This window comes from Scomber japonicus, chromosome 14, assembly GCF_027409825.1.
Source record: "Scomber japonicus isolate fScoJap1 chromosome 14, fScoJap1.pri, whole genome shotgun sequence".
In the NCBI taxonomy this organism is placed as follows: domain Eukaryota; kingdom Metazoa; phylum Chordata; class Actinopteri; order Scombriformes; family Scombridae; genus Scomber; species Scomber japonicus.
In genome coordinates this window covers 26,926,463-26,944,503 of record NC_070591.1, presented here as the reverse complement: position 1 = coordinate 26,944,503, position 18,041 = coordinate 26,926,463, and the positions used below count along the sequence as shown (strand labels likewise).

Below are 18,041 nucleotides of genomic sequence, written 5' to 3'. Positions count from 1 at the left end.
ATTTTTCAAATATAAAATTACAATTTTAATAAAACAAATGTAAGGGCTCCTTATGAAAAAAAGTTTGTTTATGCTAAAATATTATAACACTAACCCTTACATAACATATTTACTGTATTTGCTATAATATACGATGACTACAAAACACAGTCTAGTTATGCTGGGAAGGTTTCCCAAAGGTACTCTTAGTCCAACAATAGTCCTCATCTTCAAAGTCTTTACTCTTGTGCAAATTGTGACACTGAATACTCTCATTAAAGCAGAAAGTAAATCCTACATTCACGCAGCTTGACCATTCTGTGTGTTAGTCACATACCTAATGTGTTCTACTGTCAGGCTCCGGAAATGGGCCAGAAGTCTTCTTGGAGTCATTATCAGGATATTCTGTGATACAACAGTAATTCTTGACTACTTAAGGCTTCTGTCCGTTTCTGCAGAAAACATTTCGAAACATGCTTTCGACTTGTTTCACTCAGCAGGGATTTATCTCCAGTTCAAGCAAGCTACATGAGCCATCACAAAATCCCATAGGCAACATTAAGGCTACAAACAACCCATAACGCATCACTCTTTGTTGGAGCTGCTTTTCCACTAACCTTCTCGAAAAAGGATATCTGATAGTGTGAGTACCTCAAATATAATACAACCCCCACTTTTTTCCAGAAAAATCATTTTATATTCAAGTAATTACAGTAATTATCCAATTTTTTAAAATACTAAAACATTGATATTAGCCTTAAAAATACAACATTGGACAAACTATAACATGCACACACACTTAAAGAAGGTATCAGTGGGTGGATGGTGAGATGGGGTGCACAGTGGAGCGTGGGGTTGCATCCCCTGCTCTGCCATCCCTCATCCACAGTGTGTGAGTCTCTCCTGTGACCCCGGCAGTGTGAGTTTGATGAATGCGGCACATCTGCCCTCCTGAACCTCCGAGACTCCGACTGGGAGGCCCCTCTGCCTGGAAGTAATGGCCACTGTTCTACACCACTGAAACACAATAATCAAACATACACACACACATACACACACACACACACACATAAACACACCGAGAGCGCCATCGTCAAGGCGCATGCTGGACTTATACTTATAGCATGAATATGTCAGTGTAGATGGAAAACAGTAGTTACCTTCCACTGATATAATTATACTCATATGACATCCACCCCTCCCCCATTGTCTCCGCTTTGGGAGAACACCCTTCCAAATATTCCCCCTGTGTACCGCATCATCTCTGTGAATATTTCATTATGTACCTATCAACATATCGCTGCGTGTAATACACCAATGTAATGCCATTAACGTCAAGCAGCCTATACAGCTGCTGTCAGACTCTTCCCATCTAGGATGAGGTCTTCATTAGGCCATAATTGTAGCCCGCTGTTTGAAACATGTACAAAGGCCCAATTTAGCACTAAACGAACATGTCTCGGCTCCCTTCTGATGTCTTCCTCCCTGAAAGGATAGGGCGGGCTTAGCCGAGGTCCTCCGAGGGTATGGGAGGGTTGCTGGGAAACGTCACTGTCAATCTCTCAGGGAGGCAGTCATGCAGGTGCCCTAGCTACCTGTTCATCTCCCAGATAATTAATGTGTACAAGAAGCTGCTAATTGCACTTCTCACTAATGATTTATGGGTTTTGTGAAAGGGGGGAAATTGGGGGAAATGTGTGTGTAGACTCTAGTGAGTGAATACAGCTGGGTGAGGAGACATGATTGATGAAGTGTGTGTGGATGCACTGTCAGTGTGGAGAGGTAGACCCCCAGTAGGACAGGGCTGGGAACACACACACACAACTGGTCAACTGCTGTCAATTCTTAACAGTGTTGGGTAAATGGATTGCACTGGATGAGCTGAAAGACAGTATCATCAACTCTCATTCAGCTTATTAAAATCCACATCTCAGTGAGATTGGAGCTTGTTGTGAGAAGGGTTTTGACTTTGGAGTTCATCAGTCCTATTCTTCTGACATCAAGAGCTACAACTAAGGGTTTTTTTTATTGTGGATTGATCTGTAGATGATCGTCTTATTTAGTCTTTAAAACTGTGGATAATTCTTGAAAATGTCAATCACAATGTCTAACAAGGGAAAGCAGCAAATTCTCATATTTAAGAAGCTGGAACCATCAAGAGTTCTGCAGTTTTCTTGAAAATTTGCTTAAATGAGTCATTGATTATCAAAATGGTTGCCAATGAATTCTCTTTCAATCGACTAATCATTGCTGTGCAAGTAATCAAACAAAGCTGTCTGAATAAGACAAGGTAAGAATAAAGTTTGTCTTAGCATGTATCTGTTTGTTGAACTACCTGTTTTTACCAAAGACAAACCTGAACTCTCAATACTGACACATACACTTCTGTTATTAAATCAAGGACAAACATATATATGAAAATGGAATGATGGTTGTTGTCAACAATCCGCTTTTAAAGTTCAGGATAAGGGAATATTTTCACGACAACACAGTGAATATCGGGCAGAGCTGGAAATTGACTGTTTTTTCTTTTCACAGCTTTTAGAGTATGACAAAGAGCTGTCGGTGTTCAAGGATCGGCTGCATGAACTGGAGATCTCTTTCCCACCCAGGTATGGACCCATCACACGCAGCACACCCTGGACTGTCACACTCCTAATAACTACAATGCTACACTACTGTCCCATGTTCTGCTACTGTCCGACATTTTCCCAGTGATGTCAGGTCTCAAATTTTCCAGGATTCAAACATCCAGGATTGTTAAAATGTGATATCGTGCAGGTCTAGGCCTTGATTAAATGTTATATTTGATATAAGTAAGATGTCATTTCCTGTCAGAGGTTATTTGGCTAAGATTCTGTCTAACTAAATGTTCAAGTGTATTAAAGTCTTAAATTTACCACCACAGAACTTTCAGACTTCCTGAATATTAGTAGGATATAAAGCATGCAAGTACATAATTGGCTAGTGATTTTGGCCCAGCTGCAGCCACCAGACTTAAGAAAATAGCTCCTGTACAGGAAGGAATTAATTTAATTCAATCTATATCCAATATTCAGAAGAACCCTCATCACTCCCTGTCACATGCATTTTTGAGATCATTCAATGGCATTTTAAATGATTTATTTAGGCTAAGTCACATCTCTCTACTAAAGAAAGGAATCTCTGTGTATGTATGTCCTTTGCATATCTCCACAACCATTCATTGGACAGATTTCAAACTTGGCAGGAGTATTGTTGAGGATCTAAGGATGTGCAGTGTTGAGTGTAAAGTTGTTTGGATTAGGGATTTCGGAGAAATATTTAAAAATACATCATAAACATTGTTGCATCTGCCAATGGAGTCAACGAATGGAAATACAGACAGCCCCACTCTGCCTACATTGAAGTTGTTGATAAGCACTGCCATAGAGAATGAATTGAAAAAGTTCAGCTGCATGTGAGGTATTTATGGAACATCAGTAAATTGTAGTGACTACCAAGAGCCTAAATGTGAGGCATTTAGGGAACACAGGTAACTTGTAGTGTCTCCCGACAGTCTGCATGTGAGGCATAGAGGGGTCGGCCAATCCTGGCCACTAGGACTCATTGTTATTATGTACAATCAAGAGTCAATCACCTCCTTATTGTTCCAAAATGGTTTTATGAGAGCTGCTGGATGTGTGTTTGATGGGTATCAGTTGTTAAGTATGATTGGATATGGCCCCAAACTGCTCCCTTGTGTATGTTTTTTTCATAAGCGTGTGTGCATGGTGCGTGCGTTGTCGTGAGAACGCTTTGGGCGGCATTGATATTCTGTCTCAGTGGGACTTGGGGGAGATTGGAGCGGGTGGTCTCCTCTCCTCTTCCTCAAACAAATGCATTTGCAATTAGCCCTTTCAGAGGAGAGGGAGGGCAAACACGCGGCCGGTGTGGAAATATGTTTCGGGAGCAGCGCGTTAATGGCGCTTGACCTTTGCCGTCGGTTGTGACTCAATCAGTGCAGATAATGAAACGCTGTAATCAAACAATAATTACTTGATAAACTGCTCTAGTGGCAGGCGCAGGGCGGCGGGGGATTTTAGTGTGTGCGTGTGTGTGTGTGTGTGTGTGTGTGTAAAAGAGAGAGAGAGAGAAAGAGAGCTTGGGATACATAGACTGTGTATGTGTGTGAGCAGCTCTGAGTGTGAGCTTGAGATTGAGTTATCGTGTGTGTGCGCACATGTGTAAGACTGAGTGTGAGACTTTGAGACTGAGTAGGTGTGTGAGTGCGTATGTCAAGGTTCTGCCAGTCCCTGTTTTTTAAATGACTCTGTGTCTTAATCAGGGACCCCATTTACATCACTTTGCATAAGTGACAGGTGGATTTATTGTCCTTTTACACTGGCTGACTTTTGCACCTATCCATATAATACTGAATCATCTCTCCACAGGGAGGAATGAATGTGCTGCTGTGTTAGAATACAAATGATTTCCACATACTTGAGGTGATGATGAATCAAATAGATGAAACCCGGGAGCAGCATATGAAATTTGATTTGATCTACTCTGTGTGCGCGACAAACCACATCATTGTCAGCCCTGTAATGGGTAGCAACGGCCTAGTTAAACTTAAACAACCCCCTCCTCCCACTTTCCACATATACACACCCCACGCACACACACACACACACACACACATATATGTACTGGAACCCCTCCCCCTGTCAGGTCTGCCTTGTGCTCCTTGAGCAATCAAGCCTCAACGATTGTTCTCCATCACATAGCCTGCTCCGGACCAGCCCCTCGCCATCTGTGAGGTTATTACTCTTTTTAATGCAGGCCATCAAAACACACCCTCACTGACACACACACACACACTCACGCATTCACACACACGGCTCACTTTTGTTCAAATCTATAAATCAATACTAGTCACAAACATTTAATCTGCAAGTTAATTCTGTCTGTTGTTCGCTGGTGCGTAAGAAGTTGTCACAAAATGAGACAGGCTGTCAAGGATGAACGAAGGACTGGGTAACACAAACTGACTGATTGGTTCTTGCTACTGATGTACACACGTGGCAGCAGCCATCATGAAGAAAATTGTATCTCCAGCTTTTTAGCAGACAAGTACAGCTGAATCATCCCCATCCAGCAGCTATTACTTACACTTTTTGGAACAGATGTCCAGTTTTTTGCCGTCTTACATTTCGGCCTCTGTATTTACACACTTGAATTTTTCTCCGTGCATCGTTGCAGAGGCTGCAAGCTGTAAAAAAACAAAAAAAAAAAGCATATCGCTCTACTTTCAAAAAGTCGTCTGTCAAAGTTGCCCGTGACAAGTCTAACTACTCGCGCACCGAGGTGAGGAATTTGCCCGGGCCTTGTCACAGTTGGACCTGGAGCCAGTCGGCTGCCGTGCACCGATAGGCCGCGGGACCGCTCGTATGCACACACATGCAGTCATACACAGATTTCTCAACCGGTGTACTGCAGGAGAATAGATTAGTCTATTAATCAGAAACCACTCATTTATTTACACAGTTTCTCCATCATGTGTAATGTATGAGACTGCAACCAGCCATTAGGGTCGTTATCTTTACATAAGCTGCAGCATGGCCATTTGACTGAAAATAATGGTAAGTTTTACTATACATTATTGTACTTTTGATTTCATATTTGAAATGGCATAACTAAGGTAATATCCCCTAAAACATACTAAGGCACAAGTAACTTATTCATGCATTTTGATTGATTTAGGGGGAAAGCTTTTAGTACTCCTCTGATCCGATTTCTTTGCCCTTTTTTTGCACAAGATCGATGCAAAAATTGAATCGGGACCCCAGCTTCAGGAGGAAATGCCGTGGACAATGAGGGAGCAGTGGAATGTATTCTGCCTGTAACATGGTTACTGGGAATGGGCTTTGAGGGAGATTTTGAGTGACATCAGACCAGGGGTACAACTCCATCAATGGACAAATCATGAGTGATTTCAGGGCATGGAAATGGTTTGGAAATTGCATACGGTTGATGGAAGGAAAGATGGGATAAGCCAAGAGTGGAAAAAGGAGACTGCTGTGTGCTGTCCCATATCAGTAGTAAAGTGAAAGATTGGAATGGAGGAAGAAGCCATGGGAAACATATACAGTACATAACATCTGGGAATTCACTGTAAACACTATCAGTTGCTATTTTTGCATTTGCTTAGATACATCATTCAAGTACATTATTGGATGGATGGTGGCAGCATGGACTTTTCAACATCTACACCAGCTCGGAAAAATCTGGTCACAAAGAATGAATCCGTTCAGTCATCCTGTCCCTTCTTTCAGCAACTACTGCTGCTGTATGCTTGAGCACAGAGCAACAGTCTCACAACTGCTTCATTTGAGCTGACATAGTGGCTCTTTTGGGCATTTGCTTGCTATAAAAGTGGTCGACTTGCTCTGAATTTAAAAGAGTGTGACTTACCAATAATCAAACATGACTAGCAGCTCTGTGAAATGCTGCTAGCAGCCTCTAAAATGTTGTAAAATGATTAGCAGGTATAATGTTTACCATGTTCCCACTGTGTTTATTTAGCATGCTTACATTTGCTAATTAGCACTAAGCACAAAGTAGAGCTGGGGCTGATGGGACTGTCATGGGTTTTGGTCTGTATTTGATCATAAATGAAGAGTATTGGACCAAATTAAGTTTTGACCAGATGGTGGTGGTAGATGAAGAGTCAGGATATCAGAGCTATAACAATTCATCCTGTGGGGACTAAGATTATGTGCATCAAATTTCACAGCAATACATCTGATAGTTTTTTGAGATATCTCACTAAGAAGTCAACTTCATGATGGTACTTGAGGAAAAGTCAGGAGATCATGAACCAAGACTTGGCTTGTCTCAGATTAAGTGCCAGTCCCTACAGATACACAGTATCATGGCATAAGTGGAAGCTTTTACCTGTTGTTGGTGTTAAACAAAAAGTCAGGATCACCAAAGTTGTTGGAATATATCCTCAAGGGATCTTGAATATCTCTTTGTAAATTACATGGCAATTCATCGGATTGTGGTCAAAGTATTTCACATTGAACCACAAACGTGAACCTCATGGTGGCACAAGAGAAAACGTCAGTAGTTCACTTAAGTCAGTAGTTCACTTAAGTCAGTAGTTCACTGAAGTCAGTAGGATTAATCCTCTATGGGACTGAATGTCTCTACTCAATTTGTCCCATAGTTGTTGAGATATTTCAGTCTGCTCCAAAGTGGTGGACCAACTGTGCAAAAATGTGTTGTTTAGGAATCAGCTAGCACACAGACAATTTATCCCTCTAGCTTATATTTTTTTCATTTGTTCTAAGGCTCTTCTCTTGTAGTATATATAGACAGAATGATGGGAATGCATGAGAAGGGAAAGGATGGCTCCAGTCCCATGTGTCTGTGTTTGTCAAGTCTAGACATGGAACGAAGGAGAGGAGCAGAGCGTGGCCTGCGGGTCAGGAGGTGAGGCCAGCGAAGAGGCAGAAACTGATAAACAGTTGTGTCTTCACTGTTTGGTGCTTGGCAGGAAACTCCAGAAGGAAGCACCCTGGGACCACCCTTAGCACATTAGCATACATTTTCCAAACGCTGCAGGTCTATGAGGACAAGCCAAAAAAAAAAAAGAAAAGAACGTGACTCGCCTGCTGGAAAAAGCAACAACATTGAGAGGTTCACGAACGAGGAAAAGGGGGAGGTTTGAAAGCTGATACCAGGCAGAATGACTTTGCTCTTTTGGAGGAGATTTTTTGATCAGGTGACACAAATGGCCACCTGCCAGTTCCTCCATAACTGCTAATAAGTACATATGAGTGAATTATCAGAGCGGTGGAGAATTCCTCAAGACTCGTATTGAGCTCATTGGAAGTGCTCACACAGATGGCTCTCCTGTACACAGTGACTGTCCTTGTTCTGTGAATAACACTCTTCATACAGCTCTACAGCTTCCCTGATCTCTGTAGGCCTGTACAAATGATGTCATCCTCTCTCAATGTGTATTTGTGTATTTGACTGTGAATACATTGGTCCTATAGCTCTGCTCTTTGCATCCTATATTGAAGGAGGCTTCTTGTTCTCGACGCTGCGAGCAACCATCCTATACTGGACGCGTGACACCGTTTGAGGAGAACCACAGATGTACTTTAACGACAATGTTGGGTTAAAGCACTGCGGGCCCGAGGCGCTGTAAGTGTGTGGCTCGTGTTGGCTCAGGATCCAGCGTTACAGGCTGATCTACTGAACAGGAACATTGTTTTACGGCCATCAGCGCATCCATCATTCTAACTACTAGAGAGCCTGTGAAAATGATGAGGGGCCATTGTGGCAATAATAGCTGAAGATTGCCCGCTGTCATGTGTCATTGCCTCTTGTCTGAGATGATGCCACTGAATAGGGAGGCTTTGTTTACAACAATCTCACACGGAGAGGATTTTAAACGGAGACCATCTGTGTCTCCGTCTTCATTTAGAGCAGCTAAACATGTAATAGCCGAACCCCGGCAGGCTGTGAGCCATGAGCTACTGATGGCATTTCAGTCTGTTTGTACTGCACTATGCCAATGTTGTGCCTGCGAGCCTCCCAGCTCTACAAACTGAAGCAAACATTCAGCTTTATTGATAGCATTTGGCTGATCTTTTTGAATCTGTGTATGAGTGTGTGTGTGTGTGTGTGTGTGTGTGTGTGTGTGTGTATGTGTGTTGTGTTTTGCCAAGCCTCCCCTGACAACGGCAAACAAACATAGCTGTAGAGGCAGCGAGTCGTTCGAAACTCCCAGCCTCTGACTTTTTTAGCCAATGGCAGCCTCGCCACGGCCACTCCAACATCCCATGAGGCTGTTTAGCACCCTTGACCTCATGTCACTGATAGTATGACTCTTATCTTTGGCTTCCTGCCCTACCTATATTCCCAAGTTTATATTGCCCTCATTAAATACCGAACAAGTGAATAGCCCACTGTTTGGCCTGTCACATGTTTGTCATTATTTAGAACAAGATAATACCTTTTGATGGAGAGATAGGAGAATGTGGGACAAGGAAGTCTGGTCTGGAGCAGTCAATGCCAGGAGTGTCGACTCTGCAGCCTAACTGTACTATTTCAGTTTTGAAGTTTCTTTTAGCCCTATTGTTGTTGGATCTCTTCATTTTCTATCCTTATTTTATTGTTCATTGTTTTCGTGTTTGAACGGACTTTGCCATTCAGTGTTGTACAAATAACGTGCGTTGTAGATACGGTAGCTTGTACATCACGTAATGTTTGTCTCGACAGCCTCTCCCTCTGCTGGGTGAGGCTGGGTGACACACTGTAGGTAGGGCCGGTGCTCACTTCGCCCAGTTTTACAGTTGCGAGACAAACAAGCTGACATCACCGGGAATACACATAAGTAATGTGCCAGCAGACAAGTCAAACATTAAACCCCAAAACAAGTGTGAATGAATGAGGTTTCAATGAGTGATTGGAGCTCTTGACGTTTGATTGCACATGTGTCATCTGAGATGTGGTCAGCAACACAAAAGAAGGAGCGGACAAGCCTGAAAACAGTTTTCTTATGTCAATTTTAAACAACAGGTGACTGTAAGCAGGTCAGGTTTCACTACTGTGTTTTCTTCTTATTAGGCATCAGTTGTTTTATGAGCTAGACAAAGTAGCATGACAAATATTTCAGTCTAGTGTCAGAGTCATGTCTACAACTTTTCTCTAATCACTTTTTTATTTGAGTACATTTGTAACATTTATTTAATTGTTAGTTAAAATGAATTAAAACATATTGAATTTGGCCTCTGGGATGTACAGTATGTTTAAAGGAAGTGACTGCACACTTTAATATATTGTAGATGTCCAGCACATAGCCTCATATTTCACAAGATTGTATTTATACATGCTTTACCTGCACAACAAATTCAACAGTTTGGTCTTGTTGGAGCGGCTAACCTTAAATTCTATTTCAAAGATTATAAACCCTACAGAGTACCATTTTTCTTTCCCCTCAGGTTTCTTGGTTGACAACAAATCCAAATGAGTTTCCCGTGATAGTTATTCCACTATTTTAAATTGTAAGCAAAACCTTTATTTTACCATTTCTCCTTCCAAAATTAGTTCAGTCTAAACAAATTCTGCAAATAACATAAAACATATGAAGCATTGCCCACTGTTGTGAAAATTCACTTTTGCTGTTTTATGAGTGTAGAAAGTGAGTCATAGCATATGTCATGTCTGAAAACCTGCAAACTTTATTAAACCCACCTTTGGTCCTGTTGAGTTGCATCACTGTCAGGACAGACTAGCAGATACAGCACCAGCCAAAAGTTCTGACTCACTTCTTTATTGGAAGGAATGAGAAGGTGTGTCCAAAGTTATGACTGGCGCTGTATCTAATCATAATTTGTTTGCCATTTGAACCACAATTGAATGGCTGTCATCATGTTTGAGACTATGAAACTTGTCTGTAGTGAATCAACTCTACTTTTATTTTGACTGTCACATCTTCTGTGGCTTAGATTTAGAAATCCACTAATAACAGTTCATTGCTTCCTTTTCCTATTAATCTTCCATTTATCTGTAACATGTTAAAAAAAAAAAGGTATTCTTCTAATTTAGTCCTTATTGGTACATCAGCACTTGGACCGAAATTAGTAAAGCTCTATATGTGTCTGTTTGCATGTTCATTTTGGACCTACATACTGTGTGAGTGTGTGTGTGTGTGTGTGTGTGGGTGGATACCTTCAAGTGCAGCTCCCTCCTCCTATACAGGTACGTTATTGTTGGAGTTATCAGCTTGGCCCATTAATTAGTGTAATTAGTCTTTCTGTGGGCAATAAGGGTCTGATAGGAGCTGACGGCCTCCAGCCCACACGCCCTCTCGGACCGTTTACCTTCCGCAATAAGTTTGTGAGCTCGCTAATCGGACACATTAATCACTTTGGCCCCAGAGCGCCATTCCACTGTTTGCTGTTGCATTAAGACTTGTTATCTCTATTGGAGCCAATGAAGGGTGCGGTAAAACATGAAGGGGGGAACAACCTATACCTGCACACATACACAGGGACAAGGAATTGTCCTTTAATGGCCATTGTAGAGTATTTTAATCAGCTTTACAATAGCTGGCTGTCATCAAAAGTGACTGAACGACTGCAAAGTTTTGTCGCCGAAGTGTTCTGAGGAAGTTTGCCATCAGGCGGGAGTTCATTGTTTTGAAGGAGGTGAAGGGGGTGAAAACTGGATTTTCTCTCATTCTCTTTAACACCAAAATGACCCCCAGGCTTGTTAGTCAATAAAGCTGGAACAGAGTGTCTCTTAAAGCCTGATAGTAGGATTGTTCACAAGGCTGTTTAAAGGCCAGGGTCCGTCCCTCAGGAAGCAGCAGCAGCAGCAGCAGCAGCATTCAGGCCACCCTGAAGTCAAGCAGCTCCGGCAACCCTTTGAAGACTTTGCTCTTTTCCACCCTCACTTCGCCTCTTTCTGTCTGATCCGTCTTTATCCCCTCTCCTCTGCCTCCCTGTCTATCTCTGTTTCACTCATCCTATTCTTCATGCTCTCTTTTATCCCGGGATCACTCCTTTAGCCCCTTTGATTAGCATACCAAAAAAAAAGCCCTTATGCATTTCCCCCCGTGGTTTAAGTGCTATTAATGCTAATTGGAGGCAGGGAACTTCTCTAAGTAGCTCTCGGCAGGTCTGTTTGTACACCTGGTGGGGGGGCTCTGAGAGTGTGTGTGTGTGTGTGCCCCTGCCTTAACCCCATACACACACACACACACACACACACGCACGCACACGCACACTTGTTCACCATATCACATCTTCCTGGTGTTAGACCAGCTGTGTGGTAACTGCAACCACATGGAGAAGTAGTGCTTTTCTTTACTAGTGAAAGCATTAAGCTGAAGCATCAGCAGCTCCATCAGTGTTACTCACGCTGATTTGAATGCAGGCGCGTGCATACAAAGCAACCACGACAAATGCTCATCGAACGCATTCCTGCCTGAGCACAAAGTCCAATTAAGCTATCAGAGCTCAGCAAGACTGATGAATCAAACGCACAATGAGTGTGTGTGTGTATGTGTGTTTATTTTATCATTAGGATATCTGCATCCTGGAGAGAGGAGCCACTTTGTGTGTGTGTGTGTGTGTGCGTGTGTGTGTGCGTGTGCGTGCGCGTGTGCGTTATGCTACGGTTAGCACGCGTGGCAGCGGAGGAGCAAATTGGATTGGTATTACAGTATGTAAGCCCGCTCTTACATCCTGATGAGCGCCCGACAAACAAATTGGATTGGTGGTGTGTAAATCTGAAGCAGTTTGATGAGCCGGTGGGGCAAATTGAATTCTCAACAATGTAAATCTGTATCAGCTCGATGGCTCCTCGCCCGACTCAAGCCCCTCCTTCACCGCCTCCTCCTCCTCCTCCTCCGCCGCCGCTTAAATCACGCGATTGTTCCCTGCTGTTCCGAGACACAATCTCTCTCGGCCATTTTCCCGCCGCAAACCTAATCTGTTTTTGATGACCGTGTAGGGATGTAGCTGTACATATGGGCTACTGAATCTCCCTCTGGCCCGCTCTTTCTTTTTTATTTCCCTCCCTCCATCTCTCTCTCTCTCTCTCTCAAACACACACTCACAACCTGTACAGTTGGCAGAGAAAGATAGCTGTGATTGAGCCATCCATGTGTGTTGATTCAAGAGATTACTCAGATGATTGGTCATACTAATGGACCTCCTGTTTTTCTCGAGAAAACATTTAGATGTGCCTCTGAGATAAGGCGGATGACGTGACGTCTCATATTTATTGCTCCTCGGCAAGCCCGACTGATTCATATGCATCATAGTTATTGCTTTTCCTGATTGGCTGTCCTTTATCGGCTCGTTCCTCTGTACAGCAGTTTGTTCTTCTTGTAAAGTGCTGCCTGTTTATTGTTCTCATTGTAAAGTTCCTTTTTATTCAGATGCAACTTCAAATTAGTATACATGTGTTTTGCTGTTAACTGATGTGTTTTTTTTTACTCTCTTCAGTTATCCGTACAGTGAAGACAGCAATCAGGGGAAGGAGTACATGAACACCAGATGCCCCGCCTGGTGTGACCGAATCCTCATGTCTTCTTCTGCCCGAGACCTGGTCTTAAAGGTGAGCTTCATACAAAACTCCCAAAAAAATGGAATCCAGATTTCCTACATCCGATATCACCAAAACGTCACCTAAACACCTTTTTATTCATTGCTCTCTATTATCTACAACTCCATCGTCCTTGATCCACACTGTTACCCCTCCTCTCCTTCCTCTCCCTCCTCCGTCACTTCACAGATGGAAGGATGAGGTGTCTGTGAATATTAATTTGGAGCACTAAGCCATGGGTCCACAAAGACAGTATATATATCCCGGCCCTTATAGAGTTCCAGCGGGCCCCCTCATCTTCTTCATAAAGCCACAGATCCGTGCTCCTTCCACCGACAGTCTAACCCCTGCAGGCCCTCCCTAAACTCGCCTTCAAATCCATCCCAGCATTGTAAACTGCAGCCAATCTGCCACCCCCACCACCCCTCTTTCCTCCTCCCTCCTACAGTCTGTGCTGCAGTCTGTTCAATCCTGAATCGCTATTTTGTTTGCTGGATTATTTAGAAATCCACCACGCAGCCCCTGCAAAGTTTTCCCAGTTTTAACCCCTGACAACAACTTTGTCATCATCTCTGAGGAAAAAAAGACACATTTACAACCATTTTTCAGATTCTGAGCTATAACTATAGAACTTTAAATTTAGAGTCTTTTCAGAGCTGTAACTTGCAGGCTTTCATCTGTTAATGTGTGTGAAAGAGATGCGGCGGTGTATTGTACGCTAACAGTCCACGGCGGGGGGCCGCTCAGGAAGTTTGGCTTTCTTTTGTCTGCTGCAAATGAGAAATTCCTTCCTGATCTTTCTTCTTCACTGACTGAAGCCCCGCTGAAACAATAAGCGTCTATTACAGCAAAGTTGAGCAAAAACAATGGCTGAAAATGATGACACCCCCCTCCTGTTAGTTAGTTTTTTACATATCAGCCACTCAATGTGTCTGAATGATGTCCAAAGTGATTCACGTGCACGCAAGCCGGGTCGTTGTTTGCTTTCTCCCCCTCAAGCACCGGCTAATTGCTTGTAATGCAGACAGGTAGTGTGTTTCTCAGATTGGCTGATGATTCACTGAGCGCACACACACACACACAGACACACTCATCGGGGCTCGGAGCGTTACAGATTGTTGAGACATGGGCCCGTAAACAGCCCGGCGCGTGGCGTCATCTATCATGGCACGGTCGGTTAACTCGCCATCATGTTATTTTCTGCTTGCCGAGCCCTAACACGCCAAAGGTTGCCCGCTGGCTATGCAGCGCAGCACCGGCTCCAGGAGCGCCGGTAATGAATGTTTAGCCGAGCGAGCGCTCCCTCTCAGCCGGAGGGGCCCCGGGTAATTTGTTTATCTGTCTAAAGATTACGCAGCCCGAAAAAATCCACAATTTTTATGCCGCCTTTGTAAATTATCAAGTGTGTGTTTGATGAATGTATCTGCAGCTTCAGTCAGGAGGCAGCGGCTCGGGTACTGGTGCTGCTAGTGGTGGGTTTGCGAGGGGAGGGGGCCAGCTGCCAGACAAATAGAGAGGTGCCAGTGCGTGGCCCGCTAAGAAAAAGGTAGAGTGAGGTGACCCCCCGCTCCCCCCTGTAGCATCGCTCTGAAGTTAATTTGGATTTCACTCGTTGGTTCATTCTCGAGCTCTCTGTGTCTTTTCTTCTGAAGCGCCAGCACAGCTCACCGACTCACAACTGGTAGCACCCACCACCCTTCTGTGTGTGTGTGTGTGGGTGGGGGTGTGTGTGTGTGAGGAGGGGGGTTTGGGTGGCTGTTTAAAAAGTCTTTAGTTCAACCAGACAAGTATGATTTATACTCCAGTCTGCAGATTCATGTCTGAGTGGGTAACAGCTTCTTTGTGTGCAGAAAGTGATATTGAAACATGATTCCCTCAGATAGGCACTTAGATTACAGAGGGAGTGTATCTGGTCCAGAGGCAAATGCCTCACTTTGTAAATTACTCCCCCTCCCCGCTTTTCATTTTCTCCTCACCGCTCTGGGCACAAGTTTCAAAGTGAAAACAGTTTCTATAAGGTGCGTTCAGTTCAGTGGAGACTTGTGTTTTGTCATAAATCAGCTGCTGCTCCCAAAGAATCTGTGATAAAGAAGAGGAAACAACTCAGTAAATTATCAATAAATAATCTAATCTATCATCATAAAAGTTGGATTAATCATTGAACAACATGAGTGATGCAGATATATTTTCACTCTCTGATTGAGATTTCTTTCTCTCTCTGTGTAAATTAAATGTATTTATAGTTACACAATCCAATAGTGTAGAATAAACCATTAAAAGTCACAATTCCCCCAGTCTTCACCCCGGCTACTTCTATCAAATTTCAAACTAAAAGCCTGAGACATCATACAGTATTTAGATTTGAGGTTTTTATTAGGTTACACGTATAGAAGTAATACACATTATATACATATTAGAATATAAAATGTGAGGGAGGGGGATTTATTCTACACACTCTCCAGTGTGAGGGTTACATTAATCAAAGGAAAAAAGAGAAAAGTAAGATTATTAAAAGGAAGGTCAAAAGAGAGATTTACATATATGCTGTACAACTGCATTACAAAGATGATCCATAAGGAGAACATTTCTGTAGTATCCATAGAACTCAAACATCTTCTAGCTCATGACAGTATTTGGCTCCTCAGATATTTTCTTGTAGTAAAAACTATCATTTGACCTCTACAGTGGACCTGAAAGACACGTTTTGAACCTCATGTTTATTTAGCAACCTCCAGGTTACTTCTACTTCCTGCTAATTGTGTTTAATGAAGCTTCGCACATTGATTGCTCATCCATGAATGTGTCATAAAAGCCGATGCGGGCCTGTAATGATTGTACAGTGTAAACACAAACACCCTGCTGCTGACTGTGCTAGTCCTCTGTGTGTGTGTGTGTGTGTGTGTGTGTGTGCGCGCGAGAGAACAGACGCGGACGGCTTCATGTAACCACTGTGATGTTTTATTGTTTCTTCTTCACTGCTGTACTCAAGTTTTGGTTTTTTTGTCTCTGCAGCCTGAAAATGAAGAGAAGTCTATAGTCTATGATAACATTGGGCCCAATGTCTGCATGGGGGACCACAAGGTAACACACATGGGGCTCTGCTCACCCTCCTCTCATCCCTTCCCTCTATCTCTATCTCTATCTATGTGTGTGAATGTATAAGTGTGTATTGTGGTGATTAAAGTGTCCACGTGTGATCCAGGCACTCTGGAGTGGAAAAGGATGGACTTCTCTCAACACATCTGCACTTATTTTAAAGCAACATCTGTTTTTATGACATTTTATTGACATTTAATTCCTTTCTTTAAAAAAAAAACCAAACAAGCAAAGTAGAAGAGAGGTCAGTATAGAAAGCGTCTTCAGTCTCAGACGGAAGGCTCTTCCGCTGAAAGAGAGAGGCGCCTTAAGTCAGGTCTTTCATCATTACTTAGTGTGACACAGACAGTAGTGTGTGTGTGCGATGTGACCCGAGCACACCGACGGCCACTGCGGCAGCCCCTCACCTCCCACCAACACACTACTGCTAAAATCACAGCCGGCTATGTTTAAAAAATGTCCGATGTAGTTAGCACACGGGCCCAAAAATGCCCGGCTCTGCTGTGTGAGTTTAACCTGTGTGTCACAGGCGCTCACAGAAACTCACACACGTCCTAAAAAAGCATTAATAAAGTCTTCTTACTGCTTTTTTCTTTTTTCTTTTTCTAACTATGATTTGTCTCTGTCCCCCCCACCAGCCTGTCTTCCTGTCCTTCCGAATAACAGCGGGGGCAGGTAAACCTAATGCAAATAAGCACAAGTGTTGTGTGGTGCAGTGATGTCGTGGTAAATATTATTTTTTTCTTTATTATAATTCTTCTCATTGTTGCTAGTTTGCTTTGATTTGCTTGATTTTTCATTACTTTGCACTAATGTTCCTGAAGGCAAATACTGCTAACTTCTTTTTTTGGTTTTTCTTTTCTTTTCTTTTTTTTAATTTAAAGAGTTTTTTTTCCAAAGTAATTTATCATTAATCTGATGATAAATACCATCAGACATCATGGTTGCTGATTGCTTAAAATGCTGCAGTCATTTTAAGACATGTACTCACAAACTGGCTGCATCTTGTATTTCAACTTTGAACACACTGGGTTTATTCTTTAAAACAATGTACCACTCAAACTTTTCCTTTTCTTTTGCTCCACAGGGAAGTGTTGCCAAAGGGGGGAGAAGATATTCCGTGAAGCACCTCTATGAGAACACAAGGAGAAACAAACAGGACACCAACATACACACACATTTCTATATGTACACGCACACACACTCACACACATACATGCACACACACACACACACATATATATTCACACACACTTTGCACAATCTTACACTGAAGAACCTACACAAACTTTTCAGCAGTGCTGATCAGTTGCAGTTGTCCTGACACCTCATTCATACGAAAACCCAGTCGTTTTCTCTCCATAAAACACTTGTTGAGATGTGGACTAGCACCCGAGGGCCCGGCTCCAGACAAGACACACATCGCTGACCTCACCGTTGCCATGCAACCCCATTCCCCAGAGAGAGAGAGAGAGGGAGAGAAAGAAAAAAAAAAAGAAAAGGACGGACGACTCTTTTTTCCATGCCACAGCCTCGTTGCCAAAACTCTAATTGAAATCAGTCCTACTACATACTTTTAGACACCGTACTCGCCATTTTTAGGTATGCCTCTATGTATAGAAGCTACTTTCCATACAGTATGTAAGGTGTTTTAAAAAAAGAAAAGTGCAATGCAAAAAAAGTTGTATATCTATATTGTTAGGTTTATTTGTACATTGGACAGTATAACATAGAGTTGTTGATGGTTTTAGTGCCGTTCTCTTTTCTGACCAAACTTTGTGGTCCCTTTTTTTTTTTTTTTTTTTGGTTGGAATAGATGCATCCTTTCGGTTTATTTCAACTGTTTCTATATATATAGATATATATCTATATAT

The 18,041-nt window shown here is 42.7% G+C and overlaps 1 protein-coding gene across 1 annotated transcript in view; it reads left to right on the top strand.

The window, feature by feature from the left end:
* LOC128373359 (inositol polyphosphate-5-phosphatase A) overlaps nt 1-17,669 on the top strand; it is a 142,828-nt gene extending 125,159 nt beyond the window's left edge. Inside the window, exons 12-16 of the mRNA XM_053333656.1 lie at nt 2,518-2,591; nt 12,972-13,083; nt 16,084-16,152; nt 16,806-16,893; nt 17,255-17,669. Coding sequence (XP_053189631.1) covers nt 2,518-2,591; nt 12,972-13,083; nt 16,084-16,152; nt 16,806-16,886 — 336 coding nt within the window. The 3' untranslated portion in view covers nt 16,887-16,893; nt 17,255-17,669. The remainder of the gene's footprint in view (nt 1-2,517; nt 2,592-12,971; nt 13,084-16,083; nt 16,153-16,805; nt 16,894-17,254) is intronic.
* Nucleotides 17,670-18,041: the final 372 nt, after the last annotated feature.